Here is a 25,431-nt window from a genome sequence, read left to right as displayed (position 1 = left end):
GCACAATCCTAATAGTTTCATTATCAGTTATCAGTTTCAGCTGGTGATTACCTTTTTTCCCCATTCCTTCTTGCCACAAGAGCTTCCCCAGTATTTTTTAATAAAAGTCTTTCATGTCTTCTACTTAATTAAATTAATTAATTAATTAAAGGGATAAATGGCCCAAATTGTAGTTTCTCTTCAGTTTGTGGGCTAGATGTTTGTACTTAAGCAATGTAGCTAAATTGTTAATATATTTGTATTCTTCTTTTCCCTTAGGAAGATCTCTTACTAGTGGCTTATAAAGAATGTCACAAAGCTGTAATGAGGTGCAGTACAAATTTCATGTCTAGTACCAAGACAGTAGTCCAATTGTGTGGTCATATTTTGGAAACCAAATCCTACAAAGTATCTGAGGACCTTGTAAGCATACATCTGCCACTCTCTAGAACGCTTGCTGGTGAGTAGTTTTTGCTTTTTATGTATATGTTTGGTAGCTTTTCTAGGTACCCTGAGTAGAATAGTAATTTCTCTTTTTCTTTGTTTTATACACCTCCATTGATGATACTGGAGTTGAAGACTGTCATTATTTTTGTCCTTTTAGCGCTGTCACCATAGTATTTATTTGAAGGAAGCTTACTTACACTTTATACTTTCTTAAGGACCAACTTGGTACTTTCTATCAACCACCCAAATTTTAAATATTTATAAATGTTAATTTTATATCAGTTTATACCAAAACTGAGATTAGGTTTCAGTTCTCTTGATATTTCTTTATGTTTTAAACTACATTTGTGTATGTATTTCTATTTTGCATGGGGCTGGGGCAATGTGCTGTGGTGAATGTATGGAGATCAGAAGACAGCTTGTGGGCGTTCATTTTCTCCTGCCACCATGTGCATTCTGGAGGCTGAACTGAAGTCACAGGGCTTGACACCAGGCCCTTTGCCCACTGAGGCATGAAGAGTAGAGTAAACATCTAGAGAGGCAGACTTTCGTTTTACATTAGGGTATGCAGTGTAAGCTGCTGTACAGTGTAGGATTGTGTTTCGGTAATACTGTATTTCAAAATTAGAAGTCAAATATTTTCATTTTGGAGTGTCATGTATAAGTTTAGTAAGAATGTGTACGTGTTGGGGGCATGTTGGAGATTGAATTTAAGGCTTTCTGCCTGCTGGGCAGGGGCTGTGTGACCGAGATATACCCTCAACTCTAGTGAAAATATATTTTAATAGCCCAACGTTTCCAAACTTGATGAGTTAACTAAAAATACAGTAATAGGGGTTGATCGCTTTCCTGTTTTCTTTTTTCTTCCTTTAAATGATTTAGGTCTTCATGTTCGTTTAAGCAGACTAGGTGCTGTTTCAAGACTACATGAATTTGTGCCTTTTGTAAGTGACTCTTAAGTATTGATTTGTTTATGTCCTTTTCTGGTCATCTCCATTGGTGGGTGGGGAAGAAAATCATATTTTTAACCTTTCTGAATGCTCACATTTAGTCACTTCACAGCTGACTGCATCATGTTGAAATCTGAATAACAAAGACGAAAGGCATCCAGGGCACGCACTTCATGGACTTCTTGCTTAAGTCGAGGCATGTGTAGTGTGAGAAATAATGAAGTGGATCTCACTTTGTTTTAGGAGGGCTTTCAAGTAGAGGTCCTAGTGGAGTACCCTTTGCGCTGTCTGGTGCTGGTTGCCCAGGTTGTTGCTGAGATGTGGCGAAGAAATGGGCTTTCTCTCATTAGTCAGGTATGCACATCTGTGAATGGGTTCTTTTTTTTTAGATGACTTACTTACCCATGTCCATATAGTTTGCCATATTTGTTTTTATTTTCCTAGGTATGAAAATTCTAGGGATCCTATAAATGTTTCTCCTTTTTCCTACTTACTATTTATTCCATCTGAACTCTAAGACACTGGCTGCTTGAATAGGTAGATAAAAGCCAGTAGGAGCACAGGAGTCCCCACTAACTCACTCATGCTGGGAGACGCTGAGTATTCCCATCATCTGTGGGAGGTGTGGGTAGGTGTGTGTGGGTGTGGGTGTTTTGTCTGCTTGTATGTATGTCATGTAGTACCCCTGGAGGTCAGTAGAGGGCTGGGACTAGAGTTACAGATGGTTGTGAGCTGCCATGTGGGTGTTGATGGTTAAACCCAGGTCCTCTGGAAGGGCGGCCAGTGCTCTGAGCCATCCTTCCCGCCCCACCTGTCTTTTTTTTTTTTTTTTTTTTTTTTTTTTTTTGCTATTGCTTTTTTCTGTGGTGGTCATTGAATATTAGAGGTAAGCACTTACCATTTGCTCTAACCAAAAGCTTCCCTGTAGAGTAGGCTGAGGGTGTAACAACTCAGTGCTAAAATCCTTGTGTGCGACTCTGGGTTCAGCCCCAACACCACATAAAAATGACAACAACGACAACAACAAAGGCTACTTTAATTATTTTTCCTTCTGTTGTTAGGGAAATAGAAATGTTTTTCCTAAAAGATCAGGGAATAGACTTCTAAAAATATCACTGAGAAGAAAGTAGTGTTATGCTTTTCTTTTTCTTTTTTTGTCTTTTTTTTTTTTTGAGACAGATTGAATCCACCGCCCTATACATGGTAGACAGACATTCCACAACCACGTCTCTGGCTCCTTTTATTGTTGTTACTCCTGTTTTGAGATAGGATCTCAAGGGTTGACCTCAAATATGACAGTCCTCTTATTCTCAGCCCCCCATGTGCTGATATTTTACAGATGTGAACCGCTGCACCTAGATTTGGTGTACAAATTGGTTTACTTTCACTGAAGTAGGTATTTTACACAGGAAAAAAAAATATGTGTTGGCAGTGATAAGTAGTATAGCTAATTTTTTTCTGTATTTCCACACTTTATCCTTATAATCTCTTAAAACAAGTCATAGATTGTAACCTTTTTTTTAACCACTAACCAGATCCAGAGAATTCTAGTTGATGGAATATCTTAAGAATATGTTTTGTCACCCGGGCGGTGGTGGCGCACGCCTTTAAACCCAGCACTCGGGAGGCAGAGGCAGGTGGATCTCCCTGAGTTCGAGGCCAGCCTGGTCTACAAAGTGAGTCCAGGACAGCCAAGGCTACACAGAGAAACCCTGTCTCAAAAAACCAAAAAAAAAAAAAAAGTTTTCTTCAATATCTTAAAGGGATTGTTTTTCTCCTTTCACCATGAATCTCCAGGATTGAACTCAGGGTGTTGGCTGCTCAGCATCTAGCTGAGAGCCTGTTGTTAAGGATTTTTGTCTCTGTGGGTAAAGCTCTCGTACACGTGTGAGGACCAGAGTGTCGGGTTGTGGCATCCACATAAGTTAGGTGGCTTTCATAGCCCCTGTAATCCTCGCTGTAGAATGCTGACTCAAGGAATCCTTGCAGCAAACTGGCTAGCTAGACTGGCCAAATCAGGGTTGAAGTAAAGGATCCTCCTCATTCTACAAAGTGGAGAGTGATTGAGAAACACACACACACACACACACACACACACACACACACACACACACACGCCCATTTACATGTAAACATACACATATGTGGTGAAAAAATTATTTCAAATAAATTCCTTTAGCATCTGTCGACCAATTCCTTTACAGGTTTTTTATTATCAAGATGTTAAATGCAGAGAAGAAATGTATGATAAGGACATCATCATGCTTCAGGTATCTGTTTAAGTTACTCTCCGTTAGAATTTCCTTTCCTTTTTTTGTTTCTTAAAATAAGAGAAGATAACTTGAGTTTGTCTCACCATTAACTGAACACGATAGCATAGAAATAGAGTGAGCAATCTATTATCTTCTGCAAAATTATTTTGTAATTTTCTGAAGGGACTATTAGAGGCAAGTGTTCCTTGATTTAATATACAAGAAATGTGACACTCAATTTCACAGATTGGAGCGTCTATAATGGATCCCAACAAATTCTTGTTACTAGTACTTCAGAGGTATGAACTTGCTGATGCTTTTAACAAGACCCTGTCCACAAAAGACCAGGTAAGCTATGGCGACTGGTATGTGAATTCATTACAGAAGAAGTACTGTTGTTGCTACTTTACTTATATTTTAAGTATTTTGTTTTTAAAGCAAAATATTACGATGGGTTTTTTTTTTTTTTTTTTTTTTTTTTTTTTTTTTTTTTTGGTAACTGTTCAAATACGAGGCCTATATCATTAGCGTCATTTTTACATGATCACTTTTAATGACTATATGACAGTTCCAGTGCATGCAGGGAGCATTATAGTTTTGTCTCATTAGTAAAAAAATTCCGAGTTTTGATATTACAGACATCTATAATGTAAGTATTAAATATCTGTCTAATTTAAGATAAATTTTAAATGTAAATTTGATGAATAAAACAGCATGGCTTTTCTTAAGACTCTTAATAAGTATTGGCAGATGGTGCTTGCATGTTTCTGATGGCATGGGGCCTTTAATGTCACACTGATAGTGAAAGATGGTACCTACAGTTTGATTATTTTGGGGTTTTTCATTATCGTTGATCTTTGGGGAGTTATTGAGTTGTTGGTTCCTCCCTTTTGTATTTTTTCCTATCTTGTTTAGTATTTTTATTATATTGGTTACATATTTTACAATTTGTGATTTGCCTTACAGTGTTCTGTCACATCGGTACTGTTTTACTATTTGTGATTTGCCTTACAGTGTTCTGTCACATCTGTACTGTTTTAATATTTGTGATTTGCCTTACAGTGTTCTGTCACATCTGTACTGTTTTACTATTTGAAGCACTGGTTTATAAAGTAGCCCTGACTGGTTTTTTAGGTTTTGGTTTTTGAGACAGGATTTCAATTCAGAGATCCTCCTGCCTTTGCCTCCTGAGTGCTGGGATCAAAGGTGTGTGCCAACCTTAACTGTTTCAAATTTATTAAAACCCATTAGTTTATTCTTTATCTTAGGAGTCACTTACAGCCCAGCAGTGATGACACACACCTTTAATCCCAGCACTTGGGAGGCAGAGGCAGGCAGATCTCTTGAGTCTGAGGCCAGCTTGGTCTATAGAGTGAGTTCCAGGACAGCCAGGGTTACACAGAGAAATCCTGTCTTGAAAAAAACAAACAAGCAAATAAACAAAAAAAGAAGTTACTTACAGAGGTCCAAATAAGAGGCTATAGAAAAGAAATTAATTTTTTTGTCATTTTACCCTTATTGAAAATAACTGATTTTATCAGAAGAACTTAAAAATGTTTTAGGGAAGGATATTCTTATCATGCCTCAGACATGTACTTTAAGCCACGCTCTCGCTCTCCTAGTAAGAAGGAAGCTAGTAGTAGAGGAAGGGAAAGATTGGAATTTGTTGACTTAGGCCAACTAACAATGTGGAGATAATGATAATGAAGAAAGTTACAGGCTTTTTGGTTTTTTTGTTTGTTTGTTTGGTTGGTTGGTTGGTTGGTTTTTGGTTTTTTGAGACAGCATTGCTCTGTGTATCCTTGGCTATTTTGGACTCCCTTTGTAGACCAGGCTGGCCTCGAACTCACAGTGATCCCCCTAGTACTGGGATTACAGGTGTGCGCCACAGCTCCTGGCTGAAAGTGAAAGTTTTAAATAACTGTTATTGGGTACTTTATGTGTCAAGTGGGAGTTTTGGCACCTGACTGTTGCTGTTCTCTGAAGAAAACTCAAGACTGGATGGGCCATGAATCTAACGAAGAAATATAAGCTTGATGGAGTTTCATGGTTCTTAGTAACTTTTTTTTTTTTTAATTCTATAGGATTTGATTAAACAGTACAATACACTAATAGAAGAAATGCTTCAGGTCCTCATCTATATTGTGGGTAAGAAAAACAAAATGTTTTTAAATAGAACATGATTTGCTTTGTAGAGAATGTTAATAAAATACAATTGATAATTGTCTTCTGTTCTAAATGCTACATAAACTATCAGAGATGAATGTAACCAGTGTGATGGATAGATTTAGAAAGTTCTTTAAAATGAACCTTGTATGTTTTGTTTTCTCAGTATTGGAGATCAAACCCAGGGCCTTTCGCATGTTAGGCAAGTGCTCTGCCACTACACTACATTCCCAGTAACTTCCTAATTTTTATACTTGATTTTTAATTGTTAGACTTTAGAGGTTGAGGTACAAGTATCCTGGCTATAAATGCAAATTTTAAAAATTTATTTAGTTCTAACATTTAAATATATGCATGAAATTTAAGTATATCCAGGGTCTAAGTTAAATGTTTTTATCATGTCATTCTTGCAAATTACTTTGTTTAAATAGTAGAGTGAGAAAGATGGTTGTGAGCTGCTATGTGGGTACTGGGAACAAAACTTGGCTCCTCTGCAAGAACAGTAAATTCTCTTAACCGATGAGCCATCTTTTAAGCCCCACTTCTGGTTTATAATGGGAAAAATATAAATATGTAGAAAATGTTTGGATTAGGAGTTTAGATGATGAAGTCGTGGCCTTGCTTTCAGTTATTAAGAACATGCTATATAATCTTTGAGTTTCAGATTCCTAATCCATACAGTGTGAAAGGAACCTACTCTAAGGTTGCTTCTGGGACTGTGATCCTGGGGGATACCCCTTTGGTAAATATATATATATATATATGAAAATTATAAAATAAAAATTTAAAATTTACTAGTGTGAAAATGAATCATTTAACAAATTCTTTGTGGAATGTTTATGATTTAGAGACTATCTAAAAGAATCTCTTATAGATGCCATAGGTCTTTGTATAGATGTTGTAGTGCTGAAGACTAGTGGTGAATATATAGGCCATGAAGGCGGAGTGGCGGGTGTGAGGAAAGGGGACTAGTGGAAGGGAAAGGGAGATTAATATGGTCAAAGTACATGATACTGCTGAAAGCAGTTATCCTTATGAAACCCATTAGTATGTTTAATGAATGTATGCCAATTAAAATTTCAGTAGGACCAGAGAAGTGGCTCAGATGGGTAAAGTGCCCACTGTGCAGGCATGAGGACCTGAGTTCAATCTCCAATACACGTGGAAAAGCTGGTGAGGAAGGCAGCGCACACCTGTAATCCCAGCACCCGGGGACTAGGGCAGGAGGGTCCCTAGAGAGCAGGTTTGCCAGCATGCTTGGCTGCATCAGTGAGCTCCAGATTCACAGTGAGCGACCCTACCTTAGAAATAAGGTGAAGAGTGAGGCACCCGCCCCCCCCCAGTGAAGACCCTGACATCGATTTCTGGTCTACACACACACACACACTTGCATACATACATGCTCACATGCTTAAACATATATATTATTATGTATATGTTTAAATGTTTACACAAATATACACCAAAAATAAAAAAAACAAGGATGCCATATATTCAAATGTCTTCTTGAAGCAATGGGAATTAGGTATTATTGATACTAGAGACATTCCTATAGTTGATTTAGCAATTTCTGATCTCCATTTGACAGAGTTTTTTGTTTATGTATTTGTAACCTGGACTGGGGGATGTAGCTCAGTGGAAGAGTATGTGCCTTAGAATGTATGAGTCATAGGCTTGATATATAATACTGTTTTATCATGTAAGCTATTAATTTTACTTTTTAGTTTTCATTTTGTTCTTTTTTATGTATTTATTTATTTCTCTGTCCCTATCTGTCTGTCTGTCTGTCTCTCTCTCTCTCTCTTTCTTTCTCTCTCTCTCTGTCTCTGTCTCTCTCTCTGTGCTTGCTGTGTATCTGTGTGACTGTATAGGCGTGTGTGTGTGTACTTGCTCATGTATGTGGAAGACAGAAGAGGGCATCAGATCCCTCAGAGCTGGAGTGTCTGTGAGCCACCTGGCTTGCTGCACAGATACTAGGATCCAAACTCTAGTCTTCATGATTGCGCAACAAAAATTCTTAACTTCTGGGCCCTGCTTTTGTTTTTTGATGTTTGGTTTTTTTCAATTTATTTTTATTTTATTTTAGTTTTGTTGTTGTTGTTTTCTTTTTGAAATTGGATCTCACTATATAGTTCTGGCTGCGTAGAACTCACTATAGAGACCAGGCCAGGCTGGCCTCCACTCACAGAGATCCGCCTGCCTCTGCCTCCTGAGTGCTGATAGTAAAGGTGTGTAGCACCATGTTTGACCTTAACGATTTCTCCTTTTTAGTGTAGGTGTGGGTATGTGCATGTGTGTACAGGTGCCCTTTGACTCCAGAGGCACTGGGTCCCCTGGAGCTGGATTAGCAGGCAGATGTGAGTGTCCTGATGGAGGTTCTAGGAACAGAACTTGGTTCCTCTATAAGAGAAATATATGCTTATACCTACTGAGCCACCTCTCCATCTATTGATTTGATTTCTGAAACCTGGTCTTGTTACATGACCCAGGCTAGCCTTTCTGTTTGTGATCCTCCTGTCTCAGCTTCCCACGTGCTGGGATTATAGTAAGTTCAAATAAGGACTGGGCTCTCCCTTTCAACAAATAGTTTAGTTTTTAATTTTGGTAAATATCGAAATAATTTTGATTTGTCTTTTGTAGACCTAATTTAGTGCAGTGTTCTGGGTATAAGTACATCTGTTAGAACAAAACTTAAATAGAAACAAATGAAAAGTTCTGGTTTTGTTGTTGTTGCTTTAGGAGAACGTTATGTACCTGGAGTGGGAAATGTTACCAAAGAGGAAGTTATAATGAGAGAGATTACTCACTTACTGTGCATTGAGCCCATGCCACACAGTGCCATCGCCAGAAATCTACCTGAGAATGTAAGTCTACCTTTCTTTTCTTTAGAAAAAGAAAAGTATGTTGTTTTTCTTTTTTCCCTCCTTCTTTCTGTGTCTTTCTCCTCCTCCCCGTCCCCCCCCCCCCCACAGCCCCCTTTCCCCCTCTCCGTTCTCTGTACATACATTTTCTCTTTCCCTGTTTTTCTGTCTCCCCCTGCATGGTCCCGTGAAAATTATGTAAAAAAAAATATGTTATGTATATGGGTGTTTTCCCTGCATGTGTGTAAGTGTATCACATGCGTGACTGGTGTTCTTAGAGGGTGTTGGATCCCCTAGGACTGGAGCTATAGACAGTTGTGAGTCAATGTACAGGCACTGGGAACTAAACCAGAGAGCCCTGCAAGGGCACCCAGTGCTTGTAACCACCGAGCCATCTCTCTAGCCTCTAAGTTTACTTTTCAGTTCTTCTTCTTAAGATGGAGGAGTTCCAGGTTTCGTTATTTGGTTGGTTGATTGGTTTTCTTTCTTCCTTCCTTTTTTTTTTTTTAATTGGAGGTTAGCTTAAAATTTCAAGAAAATTTGCCTAGCAAAAAGACCCATATTTTTATTCTTATGGTTGTAGCCCAGTTACCTTTCAGCTTTTACTCATATAAGCTTTAGTTCTTACATTTTGTTTACTTTATTTTATTTTTTATTTTTTGGTTTTTCAAGACAGGGTTTCTCTGTGTAGCCTTGGCTGTCCTGGACTTACTTTGTAGACCAGGCTGGCCTCGAACTCACAGCGATCCACTTGCCTCTGCCTCCTGAGTGCTGGGACTAAAGACGTGCGCCACCACCGCCTGGCATACATTTTGTTTACTTTAAAACAAGATTTTAGCAGAGGAAATGAAAGCTATCTGAAGTCCTGAACCTTTTGGAGCAGTGTGTTAATGTGGGTCTTCTGGGAAACAGGCCAGAAAACAAAACGTTAAGATCTCATTACAGAAAGTGGTGAGGGAGCTAGGAAACAGTAGAGGAGCTATTGGAATGGTTTGCAAGCCTGCTTTCTGTGAAAGAAAAGGCAAAGGCAGATGAATGGAAGCATCCTATTTTTTTTTTTTAAAGTTGATCGTATAGGAGAAAGTAGAGTTAGTCGTCAGTAGAAACTAAGGGTGTCAGGAGATCAGAGAGAGGTTAAATGACAGGCAGCAAAGCACATTAGGTAGGAAGAGGGGTCAGTTCTAGTGTCCACACTTGACAACAGAGCGATACATTTCAAAATTACTAGAAAAAAGAGAATCCAAAGTTTTCCAACACATCAAATTAAAAAGTGTTTGAGGACTTGGAAATCTCAGTTACCCTGATTATACACTGCATAACGTATGAAATTATTATGGTATGTCTCATAAATATGTACAAGTATTATGTGAAAAGAAGGAAAGGAAAGAATGAAGCAAGCAGGTAGGCTACACTGTGGCCCACACCTTTAGTAATCCCAGCACACTGGCATTCCAGACCAGCTGGAGCTACGGAGCAACACCCAGCCAAAAGTGTAGATAGGGATGGAGATAGAAGAAAGAGCGAGAGACAGAGACACAGAGACAGACAGAGCAAGAAAAATAAGTCAGGCTCTGCTATCTTGTCAAGCCTGCGTGGTAGTGTCAGCCTTCCTTAGTGTCGGAATCCTTTGGTGAGAAGCCGAGGAATGCAGCGGAAGTGTGCTGCCATTCTGGCTCTCTAACTAGAGATCTGTAAGGTGAGCTGGGGCCTAGACCACAGTGGTGCTCATGCTTCAGTGTGTATAGATATTGATATTATTGTCCTAAAGTTATGATTCTTATATTTTTCCTCGTTTTGAGATTTGTGTATGAATTAGAACAATGATTACGTAAGTGTTTGTGTGTGTGTGAGTGGAAGTACACACATGCCATGGTATGCATGTGGCACTCATGCTGCCTACACGAGCTTTCTGGTGATTCTTCTGCTGCTGCCTCTCAACTTCCATGGGGTGCGGGGCTCTTCTATGGGTTCCAAGACCAGGGTCCAGGGTACTAGGCTTGCATGGCAGAGCACTTTTACTCACTGAGCTGCCCCCACAGTCATTGTAAAGTGATTCTTAATAAAGAATTAAACTTATTTGCGTTGTGTTTTTACTTTTGTAATTTTTTTATATCCACCTACCAATTTCATAATTAATGCCTTTTAAATATCATCCTATAGTTCTCCTTAGTGTGTTTTAGGAGGTAATATATGTGAAACAATAGTTTTGATGCCCTAAATACTATTAAAATAAGTAAATATTCAAAACTTCTAAAAGTATCTATTGCATTTAAAGTAACTCCACTATGGCTAGTGATACATACATAGCACACTTAGAAACAAAGTTTTCTAAAACTTCCTCTGACTCTCAAATAAGTTATTTTTAAAAGGAGGTTAAATAAATGTGGTGGCACATGTCTTCTTAGTATAATCCCAGTTACCTGGGAAGCTAAGGCAGGAGTTTAGGGCCAGCCTGAGCGATATAGTGAGAGTCCATCTCTTTAAAAACTAAATAGGTAAATAAAATAAATATTAAAGTTTTATTTGCACTTACTATGCACGTTACAATATTCATATGCCACCTCCAGAGATAAGAGGGCAACTTGCAGGGAGCAATTCTCTCCTGTTGTTATGTGAGTCTCGGGGATTAAACTCAGTTCATCACACTTGGTAGGTACCTCTAACCACTGAGCCATCTTGTCTGCCCAAAATAAACTTTGAAAAGGAGGTTAAATTTCTTAATTTTTAAAAGCCATAGGTTTAAATTTACTGTAACAGCTTAACTAGCTCCCTAATTATCATTATAAATGACTTCATAAAAATACTACTTTTTTTTTTTTTTTTAAGGAAAAGTTGTACTAATTAGCAGAAAACTGTCAGAGCTGCAAAAGGAAGAACACATCTGGACATTTTGCACAGATATTTTGCCATGTATTTCTGGTTAGAGGCTATTCGTTCTGTTTACCTTGGTTTCAAGGATTAGTAAAACATGGACATATGCCTAAATGTTGTTGATAAATATGCCATATAAGGCGGTGGCGGCGGCTGCTGCCGCCTCCTCTTCCTCCTCCTCCTCTTCCTCTTCCTCCTCCTCCTTCTTTCTTCTTTGTCTTCTTCATCTTCTTTTTTTTGAGACAGGGTTTCTCTGTGTAGCCCAGGCTGTCCTGGACTCACTTTGTAGACCAGGCTGGCCTCGAACTCACAAAGATCTGCCTGCCTCTGCCTCCCGAGTGTTGGGATTAAAAGCGTGTGCCACCACCACCAGGCTTTCTTATGTACTTTTAATATTATAGCCAATCTTTTAATTTATTGTGTATGTATAAAATATTTCAGAAATGAAGTTTAAAATGTATTTCAGTTCACAGTAAGAGAAGAAAAAGTCATTACCTGAAGGTAAAAATGACAAAAATGTTGTTTCAACAGGAAAATAATGAAACTGGCTTAGAGACTGTCATAAACAAAGTGGCCACATTTAAGTAAGTATTTAGCATTTATCCTTATTCTGAGAGGTAGGCTGATCTTTATTCTTATATTCTGGATACTTTGTAGAACATCTGACGTTTTCTGTAGAACTCCCAGGAATAACAATACAATACAGAGCAGAGGGATGGGAATGAGGAATGCACTAAGTGCTGACTGGTCGCGTTTAATGATGAAATAATTAAATGTGTTTGTTGATGAAATGAGGTTCTGTGTTTGACAGGTAAGTGAGAAGTTTGTCTAGTGACATCAGGTAATTTAGACAGTAAGCTAGTAAGACTATCTGATAACTCTTTCCCAATAATTTGAAGCTATGACTTCATTGTTTTATAAATTTTTATTTTATATGCTATATCTTAGCATTTTCTCCAATAAAGTTAAACTGCTATAATCCTTTCACTCTTTGTGGTATGTAAAGTAAAAATGTTAATTGGATTAATTCTTGATGTTTGGGAAACTGATACTAATAATATATTTTGGCTTGTGATACTATTATGTTTAGAATGATGCTATGAGCTTTGTGTTTTTTTTAAGATTTTTATTTGTTTTTATGTTTATTGATGTTTTGCCTTCATGTATGTCTGTGTGAGGGTGCCATATCCTCTGGAACTGGAATTACAAACAGTTGTAAGCTGCCATGTGGGTGCTGGTCCTCTGGAAGAGCAGCCAGTGCTCTTAACTGCTGGACCATCTCTCCAGCCCACTACTAGTTTTAAATAACTTATAAAATAGCACATGGCTTTTTTTTTTCTGTTAACAGAAACTCAAAGATGCTAAATGGTCGTAGTAAATATGGTTTGTTCCTTTTAGCTTTGGTGCTTTTACCAATACATTGTTTGATAGAGGATTCCACATTATTATTGTAACGGTTTTCTAATGATTTGTCTTTTTACTATTTGAGGTTTGACCTTAAATCACTTAATATACTGAAGTTTAGCAGGCACCTTAAGCCCAGAAGCTATAAAGGAAGTCTAGGAATCTAAGTAAGGCAGGCATGCTATCAGGTCAGGCTGGCGCAAAACAAACTCCCAGATTTATTTGAATTTCATAAGTATTAAATACCTGTCACTGTTGCCAGGAAATTGTATTCAGCATATTTTTTTATTACGATAGCAACTAAATTGATCATATCTGAGATATAATTTTTTAGGACTCTTGAATTTTAGATTAGATTTTAGAGTCTTGTCTATTTTCAATATTGTGAAAACAAAAACACTGCTGTTCATCTCTGTATTTTCTGTTGCTTTAGAAAACCAGGTGTATCGGGCCATGGAGTTTACGAACTGAAAGATGAATCACTGAAGGACTTCAATATGTACTTTTACCATTACTCTAAAACACAGCATAGCAAGGTAGGAAAAATATCCTTTTCAGTAAGTAAACCTGAAGTCCCATATGTTTTCTCAATCTACATGATGGCTCTCATTAGTAGAGGATGTTAACTCACCAAAGAAAATGAAAAACTTAATGTATAACCTCATCTATAGACAGTATTTAGATTTTCTTGACCATACCAAAAATATCCTTAGTAGTTGCTACCAGTCGGATATGGTGGCGCACACCTTTAATCCCAGCAATTCAGAGGCAGAGGCAAGCGGGTCACTATGAGTTCGAGGCCAGCCTGGTCTACAAAGCAAATCCAGGACATCCAGGGCTACACAGAGAGCCTCGTCTAGGAAAAAAAAAGTTGCTATAGAAGAGGATTCAATGCTGCACCCTTCGTTTCACAGTAGCATGCTTCACTTGGTTGTCATGCTTCTCTAGGATTCGCCCTCCTTCCTTCCTTGTGTGTGTTTGTTTTTGTTTTGGTCTTTCATAACAGTAACTATTCTTCAAAGTGTTGGTACATAGTGTCTGTTGGTCCTAGAAGGATGATAAATGATCACTTGACTTAGGTGGTGGCTAGTTTTGTTGACTTTTGGTTAAATTGAACAATTTACAAAAGCAGGGAGAAGGAGGAAGCTGGTTACTACCTGCATTGCCGTGCTTGTCTGCTGCCTTTGTGGGAAATGCTCTACTCTACCACAGCTGCTTCTCCATGGTGATTTGAAGCCAAGCCTGGGCTGAGTGAGCTGTTGCCGCCCTTGATCTCATGTTGTCTGCTGCTTTCTCACAGCAGTGGAGTCTAACACAGGAGCTTTTATTTAATAAAATAAATAAAGACAAAAGTTACATGCTGTCATTTGGGTCCTTGTACAGGGTAGAAATTAGGAAGTCTTTCTGACTAAAGAAGGGGGACTAAGTTTAAATTCTTTTTCATTTTTAAAAAATGATTTATTTATTCATGTATTTTATGTATATGAGTGCTCTGTCTTTATGTACACAAGAAGAGACAAGCAGATCCCATTACACATGGTTATGAGCCACCATGTGGTTGCTGGGAATTGAACTCAGGACCTCTGGAAGAGTAGTCAAGTGCTCTTTTTTTTTTTTTTTTTTTTAAGATTTATTTACTTATTATTATTGTTATGGATACAGTGCTCTGCCTGCATGTACACTTGCACACCAGAGGAGGTCATCAGATCACATTACAAATGATTGTGAGCCATCATGTAGTTTCTGGGAATTGAACTCAGTTCCTCTGGAAGAACAGTCTGTGCTCTTACCCACTGAGCCATCGCTCCAGCACTGAGTTTAAATTCTTTTTTTTTTTTTTTTTTTTTTTTTTTTTTTGGTTTTTCGAGACAGGGTTTCTCTGTGTAGCCTTGGCCATCCTGGACTCACTTTGTAGACCAGGCTGGCCTCGAACTCACAGCGATCCACCTGCCTCTGCCTCCCGAGTGCTGGGATTAAAGGCGTGCGCCACCACGCCTGGCTGAGTTTCAATTCTTAATGAGAGTCATATTTCACTCATCTTGGAGTGACCTTCCCTAAGACAATTATTTGGTTTCTGTCAAGGTAATATTTTGAATACATTTTAAATTAGCATATAAATTATTTTATTATGTAGAACAATCTTTCCATTTTTTTTTTCAGAGTATTCCATTTGTTTTGTGCTTGCGAAGCAGTGCATGTAATGATAGTTTTTACTTTCTTTCTTTTTTAAATTAGGCTGAACATATGCAGAAGAAAAGGAGAAAACAAGAAAATAAAGATGAAGGTAAAAATTGAGACTCTGAACTGACACATTTTTACTATTTTTTTATGCATGTTTTTGTTGATTTGAGAGGGGCAACTAAAGGAAATATAAAAAGCCTCTTTTCATTCATATATTAAGATGTGTCCAATATGAATGATAGCATTTTTTTAAATCTTGTTTTATTTTATTTTATGTACATTGGTGTTCTGCCTGCTTTTATGTGTGTAAGAGGTGTGAGATTCCCTAGAACTGCAGTTACAGACAGTTGTGAGCTGCCATGTGGGTGCAGGGAATTGAACTCAGGTCCTTTGGACTAGTGATCCTACTGCTTCTGCCTCCTTCAGCAATTCCTACTGGTGTGTGCCACAGCAACCTGCCACAAACTCGGGTCCTTTAGAAGAGCAGCCAGTGCTCTAACTGCTGAGTCATCACTCCAGCGCTGAATGATAGCGTATTAAACTGTTAGCAAATGGAATTATTTTGGGAGACTGGCAGAGCAGTGTACATTTCCCTTGACATTGATACGTTTAGTGCTTTAAAGCAGAAAAAAATCACGTGTTATTTTGCATTTAACTTATGAATCGTCTTATTTGTAATTCAGTGTGTTAGGGCAGCTCACATAAAAATGTGCCTGTTTGCGTCTTCTCCCCGTTTGTCCTTCCCCGACAGCGTTGCCGCCGCCGCCTCCTCCTGACTTCTGTCCTGCTTTCAGCAAAGTAATCAGCCTTCTCAACTGTGATATCATGATCTACATTCTCAGAACAATATTAGAGCGGGCAGTAGACACAGAGTCTAATATGTGGACAGAAGGGATGCTCCAGATGGTATGTTTACCTGCAGTGTTTTCCTTGAGTTCTTGTAGAATCTGAAAAACAATCCCTAGATTAATGTCGATCAAAACTGTCAGGAACACATGATACTTAGGAAATTACTAAAATAGTTTAACTGTGGTCCAAGTTTGTTTTGTGATACATTCTCATGTCTTTAGCATTCCTATCCTTGGGAATTATTTATGTTTTAAAGACTCAAAAAAAAAAAAAAGTGCATAGGATAAGGATGACCAGGAAGTGGGAGCTGAGCCTGGGAAGGATTAATCAAGCACGTGGTCTTGCAAAGGCTTGAACCAACAGCTGAATGTAGAGAATCCCACTGCTAGGCAGCCAGGGCCCCCTCTGTACGTGTCCTGGAAGTTCCAATCTTGCCTCTTCACCCCTGTCCATCTTTTCTTTCCCTCTGGCCCCTGGTGTGCCCCAGATGCCCCCCAGCTTTCTCTCCAGGTGGGCCTCCTTACCCTGGGCCACGTCTAGGGTGTTAGGAATGCCAACCTTAGGCCGCTCTCCTTCCCCTGCTCCTGGGACTCCCTGCTTCCGTCATGGTAGGCCCGGGGAATGTGGACGGAGGAGAAAATGAGGAAAGCTGATAAAGAAGTACAAACAGCACACGCATGGCAGGCATCCCTGCTTCCCCCTCGGTTTCCAACAAGGATTCTGACAGAAAGCAGGGCCTGGGTCCCTCTCTCCCACCAAGCTTTAGCAGCCGTGTTGTGCTAGGGGAAATTAACCTTCTACTCCTTGCCACACTCTGCTGTGCCCTCCCCTGCTGGTCAGCCCTGACAGGCTAGGGAGAATGGCAGTTCACGGGCTGGCCAAGGCTGCCCTCTCCTTTCTTGAGGGATGCTATAGATGAAGATAGAGCAGGATCTGTCCTTTAAAGATAGTCTGCCGGCCATGGTGGCGCACGCCTTTAATCCTAGCACTTGGGAGGCAGAGGCAGGTGGATCTCTGTGAGTTCAAGGCCAGCCTGGTCTACAAAGGGAGTCTAGGGTAGCTGGGGCTGTTACACAGAGAAACCCTGTCTTGAAAAACCAAAAAAGGAAAAGAAAAAGAAAAAAAATTGATTAAAGATGGTGTGATCTCTGATGAACCAAGTAATGAAGATGTTTAAGATTTGTAAAATATCATTTGTTTTCATTTCCCTCTGTTATACTTGCGGTTGGGATTTTGCAGGAATTTAATTGTGCCCTGTGCTTTTGTAATGGGGCATATGATTAACTATCCCTGGCAAGCCTCTTATTGATTGCATTAACCACAAAGCTACTGGAAAGTAGAATCCATTTGGTCGATGAGCTCTTTTGGAACATAATCTATTCTATGCTATTTTAAGTACTACTCTCAACTCTATTCAAATAAAACTCCTCCTCCTGAGTTAAGAAAAAAGAAAAAAAAAAATCTCTTCCTGTTAGTGATGAGTCCGTATCACATTGCATCATACTTCTTTTTGTTTTTTCTTTTCTTCCCAAATGCCTGGAACTCACTTTGTAGACCAGGCTGGCCTTGAACTCACATCGGTACACCTGCCTCTGCCTCCTGAGTGCTGGGGTTAAAGGTGTGCTCCACCACGATCCAATGCATTGTTCTTTTCCAGGCATATATTTCCTTGATGCCGGGGAATGACCCCAGGAGCATGTGTGTGCTAGACAAGGGCTCTACCACTAAGCCAAACTGGCAGCTCTTTTTGTTTGTTTTTGATTTTTTTTTTTTTGAAACAGGGCCACAGACTATAGCACAGGATAGACTAAAGTCCTTATGCCTAGGCTAGCCATAAACTTGTGGCAATCCTCCTGCCTCAGCACCCTAAAGGCTAAGAGTATACATATGAGCCACCATACCTGGCTTCTTGGTACCACACATTAATAAGTTACTTAATCCTGCTATTTTATGATGGCTTTAATTATATATTTATTTAATACCTATTTAACTGAATTTTTTCACCCCCTGCCCTATTGGTTTCTTATTGGTCTGTAATTTCATGCTCTACTTATATCTCAATACTCGTAACAATGATAATTACTTTCAGTACTTTGAACTCCAGTTAAAATTTTTTCCACGTCTTCCAGTGTTCTACTTAGGAGATAAGCACTGCTAAGGTTTTGTATATCCTGGGAACTATTCCAGCATAAGCACATAAAGGCCTTTGTCATTCTTGATTGCATGCATATCTCATTGTATAGGAATACTGTCATGTATTTAGCCTGTGTCTTATTAATAGTCACTGGGTTTGGAGTCAGGGTTTTGTCATAACAAGGACCACTAAGATGAACATTGTGTGTGGTTAGCTTGCTTGTGACAGGTTCTCTGTATGCTTCTCAGGCTGGTCCTGATTTTGTGGGCTTTGGTGATCCTCCCCCCTCAGCTCTCCAAGTACATGAGATTACAGGTGTGTACTACACCTGATTTACAGTGAGCACCCTTGTACAAATATCTTTGCACACAGTGAGTGCATTTGACATACCAGTTCCTAGTACACAGTCTATTCTTCACAGTTTTGACTGATATTGTCACAATGTTGTTGGTCTTTTTTTTTTTTTTTTTTTTTTTTTTTTTTTTTTGACTAATTTATTTTCCTTTTATCACCAGTATAATAACTAGTGACTGCTGCCTGACCCTTTTGGCAGCTGTGTAGTTTATACTGAACTCCAAATTTTTGTTACTTTTTAAGCAACACTCTTTCAGTAACCTTAAACTATAAGTCCTTAATTTGAAATTAGGGTGGGCACTTTTCATAGTATTCATGATTTCTCTTTCTGTTAACTCTTTGTTTATAAGCTTTGTTTATTTTTGGTTATTGTTTTCTTTCTCTTTGGGTGGTTTATATTAGTACCTCCAGTTAAAGAAGAAGCACTTCACAGGCCCTTGTTCTCCTCCTTCAGGCATTCCACATACTGGCACTGGGCTTGCTGGAGGAGAAGCAACAGCTTCAGAAAGCTCCTGAAGAGGAAGTGGCGTTTGACTTCTACCATAAGGCTTCAAGTATGCCAAAGCATCCTTCCCAACAAGTTTCTAGCTAACTGCCAGTTTGTAAATGAAAGTTTGACCTTAAGCAGTTTTTAATCTGTTAGTCCTTAAAATTTAGAAAACCTGTGGGACATGGTGGTGCACGCCTTTAATCCCAGCTCTCGGGAGGCAGAAGTAGGTGGATCTCTGTGAGTTCAAGGCCAGCCTGGTCTACAAAGAGTCCAGGACAGCCAAGGCTACACAGAGAAACCCTGTCTCCAAAAACAAAAACAAAAAAATTTAGTTAGGCTTTTATTGTGTGAAGAGATACCACAACCAAGGCAAATCTCATGAAGGAAAAGATTTAATTGGAACAGACTTACAGTGTCAGAGGTTTAGTCCACTATCATCATGGCAGGAAGCATGGCCGCGTGCAGGCAGACATGGCACTGGAGAAGGAGCTGAGAGTTCTACATCTTGATCCCCAGGCAGCAGAAGGAGACTGTGTGCCGCACTGGGCGGAGGCTGAGCATATATGAGACCTCAAAGCCCACCCCCTCAGTGACATACTTACTCCAACAAGGCCACACCTCCTAATAATGTCACTCCCGATAGGCCAAGCACTCAAACACATGAGTCTAAGGGGGTCATTCCTATTCAAACCACCACACCCGTAAATGGTTTATTTGACTAGCATGTTTAATTTTTTAACTAATATTTTTCATTATACTAATTTTTCCCCTCAGTTCTCTACTGCAGGTGTTTTGACTACACGATCTTCCTCTCCTGTGGGTGTGGTTGCAGTATGGAAGGAAAGAAGTGTGTCTAACTGAAAATATTTTTTTGTACATTCTTCTTTTAATTTTTGAAGAATAGGATAGGTTTAAATTAGAATGTTCTAATGCTAAGATAGTCTTGTTCAAAGCCGATTCCTGAAACATTAATTGTAAAACCAATAGTTGTAAGCAAAGGATCACACCGTCTTTCTCTTTCTTCCTTTCTTTCTTTCTTTTGTTCATTTGCTTGCTCATTTGTTTGTTTTTTGAGACAGGGTTTCTCTGTGTAGCCTTGGCTTTATTGAACTTGCTTTGTAGACCAGGCTGGCCTTGAAGTCACAGCAGTCTACCTGCCTAGGCCTCCCTGAGTGCTGGGATAAAGGCGTTCACCACCACGCCTGGCTGCTACATTTTCTTCTTACATTATGTTGTAGATTATTGAAGTTATCCTCAGCCTTCTCTGTACATGATGTAACATCTCTCACTTTAATGATTCTACAGCTGTTCTTCTCGTTGTGTACTTTGTGTAGATAGTGGGCAGAGAGAGAGGAAAGGCAAGAGCAGACTGTAGCTCTTGCTTACAGTGCAAGTGGGTGATGCAGAGGGAGACTTAAAATTATGGGGTTTTCTTCATACTATCTTTGACTTAGTACTTAATAATTTATGTATCATAACTCAGTATTTCATGTAATGGCAGATTTTTTTCTTTAGAAAAGTTAGGTAGTGAAGGGACTGACTGCCTGGCAGACCTCAATCATCATGTGGATGGCAGGCACTAAGAATTATAATTATTATGTAATTATGAAGATAATTGTCTTTTAATATAATTTGTATTTTAAAAAAGGATTGGGAAGTTCAGCCATGAATGCTCAGAATATACAAATGCTTTTGGAAAAACTCAAAGGAATCCCCCAATTAGAAGGCCAGAAGGACATGATAACGTGGATACTCCAGGTATATTTACAAAAATAAACAGGTTCAATACAGTTGTGTGTTGCTTAATGTCAAGAATGTATTTTGGTAAATCTGTCATTATGTAATTCATCCTTACTTGAATGAATACCAAGTATATACTTACACAAACCTAAATAGTTTGTTGCTTGATGTGGCCTCAATGCAATCACTAAACTCAGTAAATAGAAGATATATGAGGTTGCTAGTGGTGTAACTGCCTACTGTTTTACTTTTGTAAGTTGAAAGAGCACACTCTCAAATTGTAATGAAAAGACGAGTATAGTGGCCGAAGTAGAGATCAGTGTAGCGCAGAATGTGTGCTTAACTTGTGAGAGTTCTTGTTTGAGTCGCCAGAATCATAAATAAATTTTTAAAAAATTTACTGTATGATACAGTGATCACATAAAATACATGCAAGTAATGTTATGCAGACTGAGCAGGTTGTATTTAGGAATATATATGTGTATATGCATACATACACATGTAACAAAAAAGAGGCCATGAACTTTAAAAAGAGCAAAGGAGGAGTATATAGGAAGGCTTGGAGATGGCAAAGAAGAAATGGTGTAATTACAATTTCAAAAATTAAAGAAGCCCAAAAAGTGACAGTCACTTATTATCATTATTGAATTATACATGATTGTATAATCCTATACTATATATAAGATTTTTCTATTTGGTGCTAGAATTCAGCCTCATTTACTATCAATTGTTACAATTGTGTGTTTCTTTCTGCTAGTTATTCAAATTTTTTCAGCTTCTAAGGAGATTCTTTTATTAATGAAAGAGGTATTCATTTATGCCATTGTCAATTGCATGTACTGAGTAATTACAACGTGCAAGGCTGAATTTAACATCTTAAACAGCACAAAGTGTTTGCTTTCATGGAGCATGCATCAGAGCTGAAATACAGATACCTTTAAAACAGCCATCATCATGATCCAGGAGAATGAGAGAAGTTCCCTTGAATAAGAGAAGGCCTTAGCCAGGCGCATTGTTACACACCTGTAATCCCAACACTCAGGAGGCAGAGGCAGGAGGATCTCTATGAGTTCGAGGCCAGCCTGGTCTACAAAGTGAGCCCAGGATAGTCAGAGCTACGCACAGAAATCCTGTCTCAAAAAAACAACAAAACAAAAACAGTAATTACTGAGAAGGTGTTAGTCAGAGGGTGAAGTGAGAGCTGAGACCTGGGTCCTTCTAGAGCCAGTACACTAGAACTCTAGCAGAGGGTTTCCAGAGGGTCCTTCTAGAGCCAGTACACTAGAACTCTAGCAGAGGGTTTCCAGAGGGGGCACTGCAGTGCAAGTGTTCTGAAATGGCCAAGAGCAAGGCCAGTATCACCGTAACATAAAAGGAGGCACAACCAGGGCCCAGATTGTGTTCATTTCATAGGTCACAATAAAGAGGTATATTTTCACTTTGAAGACATGAATAAAAATGTTACTTTATACTGGGCTTAGTGGTATGCTATGTAATCCCAGTTATTTAGAAGGTTAAGCCAGAAAAATCATTTGAGTCCAAGAGCTAAAGTTCTCGTTAAAATTTAAAACTAAATCTGTGCTACACGCCCCCCCCCCCCTTCAGACAAACAGGTGTTCTCAGAGCAGCAGACTTAATTAACTCAACTGATGGCTCAAACAATATTGCTTGTCACTTTTAAAATTTCGTTTTTCTGATACATATCAAAGTAGCATACCTCAAAGACATTTAGAGACAAGTTGGCTGAATCAGATTGTGGTTTTTTTTTTTTTTTTTTTTTTTTTTGGTCTTCCTGGTCAGTCTAACCAAACTTAGTATTTCATCTGTTTTCACAGATGTTTGACACAGTGAAGCGATTAAGAGAAAAATCTTCTTTAGTTGTGGCAACCACTTCAGGATTGGAATCCATTAAGAATGATGAGGTAACAGCATTGTAACAATGTGAGATCATCTCTGTCTTTAATAAGGAGTTGCTTTTCTTCTTTAGGAGGGACTGTTTATGGCAAAATATGTGAATTTTGTTCATCTTTTATTCCTGTTCTTCTGTACTGCACTTAACATAAAATACATACTATATTGTATGTATCTTACAAAATTAAAGGGACTTGATGCCCAGTGGAACTCTGTTAGAAATACTCTATTATATTATAATATGCTTTCATGTCTAAAATTTGAACATGTCTAAGTCAATACCATTTCATAATTTAGTCAATAGCATCCATCCATTAGGAAGAATAAAATAATGATGAAATTAGATAATGTGTAGGTCATGAATTTCCATAATGTTTTAAACAATATTTTGCTAATATTGAATTAATTTGCTAATATTTGATTAATAGAATATTCTACTAATTTAGAGATTGCTTGTTTTTAGTTATTTATTTGTTTCTTTGTTATTTTTTTAAGACAGGGTCTCTCTATGTAGCCTTGGTTTTTCTGGAACTCACTATGTAGATGGAACTGACCTCAAATGCATAGTGACCCAATTTGTCTCTGCCTCTCAAGTGCTAGAATTAAAGATGTGCACCACCACAGCCATCTTAATTACTAGAATATTCCTATTTGAGTTTACTAACTGTTTTTCCTGGAAAAAACATATTGTACTAAGTAGTGTATGCTAGAGCATTTGCCTAACATGTGAAAAGGTCCGGGTTAAAACTTCAGTACTTGTAATAAATCTCTTTAAGTTATTTTTATCTTCTGGCTTTAATTTTTGTAGGTCATATGTACATAGAAATTTAGCTATTTCTTCTAGCCTTTCTAGCTTCTTGGCATATAATTGTTCAAATGATTCTCCAATAATTAGTGTTCTGGATTTCACTGGAGTCTGTTATCTTAGCATCCTTTTATCTTAATTTTGGCATCACATTCTTTTATGTCACATTGGTTAAGAATTTGTCAATGTTATAATTTTTCCGAAGAACCAACTTTTTGTCTAGTTAATTTTATGTATTGCTCATTTAGTCTCTATTTCATTAATTTCTTCCCTAATCTTTTTTGGTTTTTGGAGAAAGGGTTTCTCTGTGTTAGCTTTAGCTGCCCTGGACTTACTTTGTAGACCAGGCTGGCCTCGAACTCACAGTGGTCCACCTGCTTCTGCCTCCCAAGTGCTGGGACTAAGGCGTGCGCCACCACACCCTACTTTTCTTTCCTAATCTTTATAATGACTTACCATCTCCTAGTTTTGGGGTTGGCTTAGTGTTGTTTATTTACTTATTTATTGTGTGTGTGTGTGTGTGTGTGTGTGTGTGTTCTTTATAGAGCTGTAAGGCGCATCGTTAGGTTGTTTATTTACAATCTCTCGGGCTTTTTTTTTTTTTTTTCTTCCTTCTAGCTATTCTTTTTCTTTTTACATATGACAATTTTTAACTATAAACTTTGCTCTTAGGACTATCTAGACTTTGCCCCAAAGGTTCTGGGAGGTTGTATTCTCATTTTTATTTAACTACAGAATTTTAAATTTTCTTCTCTGGTTTCTGTTAATTCAAAAATTCACTTTGCTAGTATTTTTAAAATTTCTGTAGTTTTTCCTGTTGCTTTCTACTTTTATTTAATTGTGGTCCGTTATAAAGAATTAATTTTGCTGTGCAGTGGTGGTACATGCCTTTTATCCCAGCACTCAAGGCAGAAGCAGGTGGATCTCTGAGTCCAAGGCCAGCCTGATTTACGTAGTGAATTCCAGGACAGCTAGGGCTGTACAGTGAGACCTTGTCCCAAAAAACAAAGCAAAACAAAACAACAAGAACAAAGCAAAGAAACAAAAAGAATTAATTTGTTTTTTAATACTTGTTAGGTATTGATTTATAGCCTATGATGCGATCAGTTTCAGAGACTGTTCCATATGCAACTGAGAATAATGCACATGCTGTCTCTGTCAGGAATATCTGGTAGCCATTTGGTTGATGGTGTATTGTAGCTCTGGGTTTCTTTAGTTATTTTTAGTCTGAGATCTATTTAAATGTAAGAGTTGGATATTGAAGTCCTCCACTATTACTCTATCAAGGCCTATATATATATATATTTTACTTTTAGTGTTTGTTTTACAAAATTAGGGGCTCTAATACTTGGTGCGTACATGTTAATAATTCTTATCTTTTTGTTGTTATTGTTGTTTGTTTTTCAAGACAGGGTTTCTCTGTACAGTGTTGGCTGTCCTGGAACTCACTCTGTAGACCAGGCTGGCCTCGAACTCACAGAGATCCACCTGCCTCTGCCTCCTGAGTTCTGGGATGAAAGCCGTGTGGTGTGTCACCATGCCTGGCTTGTTATATCTTTCTGATGGATTGTTCTTTTATTAATATGCAGTAGTCCTCCTTATCTTTCCTAATTACTTTTTGTTTGAAGTCTGCCTGATCAGATATGGTAACTGCTGCATCCATAGAGAATATTCTGTGTGGATATGAGTTTTTAATAGGAGATCTTGTCTAATTTTGGTGTTACTTAATATTCAGATTACACATGACAAGGAAAAAGCAGAACGGAAGAGAAAAGCTGAAGCTGCCAGACTACACCGCCAGAAGATCATGGCCCAGATGTCTGCCCTACAGAAAAACTTCATTGAAACTCACAAACTCATGTATGACAATACATCAGAAATAGCAGGGAAAGAAGACTCCATTATGGAGGAAGAGAGGTAAAACAAAGTATTAATAGTACAGATTTTTTAAGGAAAAAAACAAACATTCTTCTGAAATCATTAATCCGTTATTTTCTACATATTGACATGTTTAGATACCCATTTGCAGGTCATTTC

At 38.4% G+C, this 25,431-nt stretch overlaps 1 protein-coding gene across 1 annotated transcript in view; it reads left to right on the top strand.

The window, feature by feature from the left end:
* The window catches only part of Ubr1 (ubiquitin protein ligase E3 component n-recognin 1), a 113,208-nt gene that overhangs the window by 43,261 nt on the left and 44,516 nt on the right, over positions 1-25,431 (top strand). The window contains exons 15-29 of the mRNA XM_051144470.1: positions 259-439; positions 1,309-1,370; positions 1,620-1,730; positions 3,581-3,646; positions 3,875-3,976; positions 5,713-5,776; positions 8,534-8,658; positions 12,058-12,110; positions 13,364-13,466; positions 15,166-15,214; positions 15,863-16,017; positions 18,903-19,002; positions 20,587-20,696; positions 22,514-22,600; positions 25,130-25,311. Coding sequence (XP_051000427.1) covers positions 259-439; positions 1,309-1,370; positions 1,620-1,730; positions 3,581-3,646; positions 3,875-3,976; positions 5,713-5,776; positions 8,534-8,658; positions 12,058-12,110; positions 13,364-13,466; positions 15,166-15,214; positions 15,863-16,017; positions 18,903-19,002; positions 20,587-20,696; positions 22,514-22,600; positions 25,130-25,311 — 1,550 coding nt within the window. The remainder of the gene's footprint in view (positions 1-258; positions 440-1,308; positions 1,371-1,619; positions 1,731-3,580; positions 3,647-3,874; positions 3,977-5,712; positions 5,777-8,533; positions 8,659-12,057; positions 12,111-13,363; positions 13,467-15,165; positions 15,215-15,862; positions 16,018-18,902; positions 19,003-20,586; positions 20,697-22,513; positions 22,601-25,129; positions 25,312-25,431) is intronic.

The sequence above is a fragment of the Acomys russatus genome, chromosome 4 (genome assembly GCF_903995435.1).
Source record: "Acomys russatus chromosome 4, mAcoRus1.1, whole genome shotgun sequence".
NCBI lineage: Eukaryota > Metazoa > Chordata > Mammalia > Rodentia > Muridae > Acomys > Acomys russatus.
This window is presented reverse-complemented; position numbering and strand designations above follow the sequence as displayed.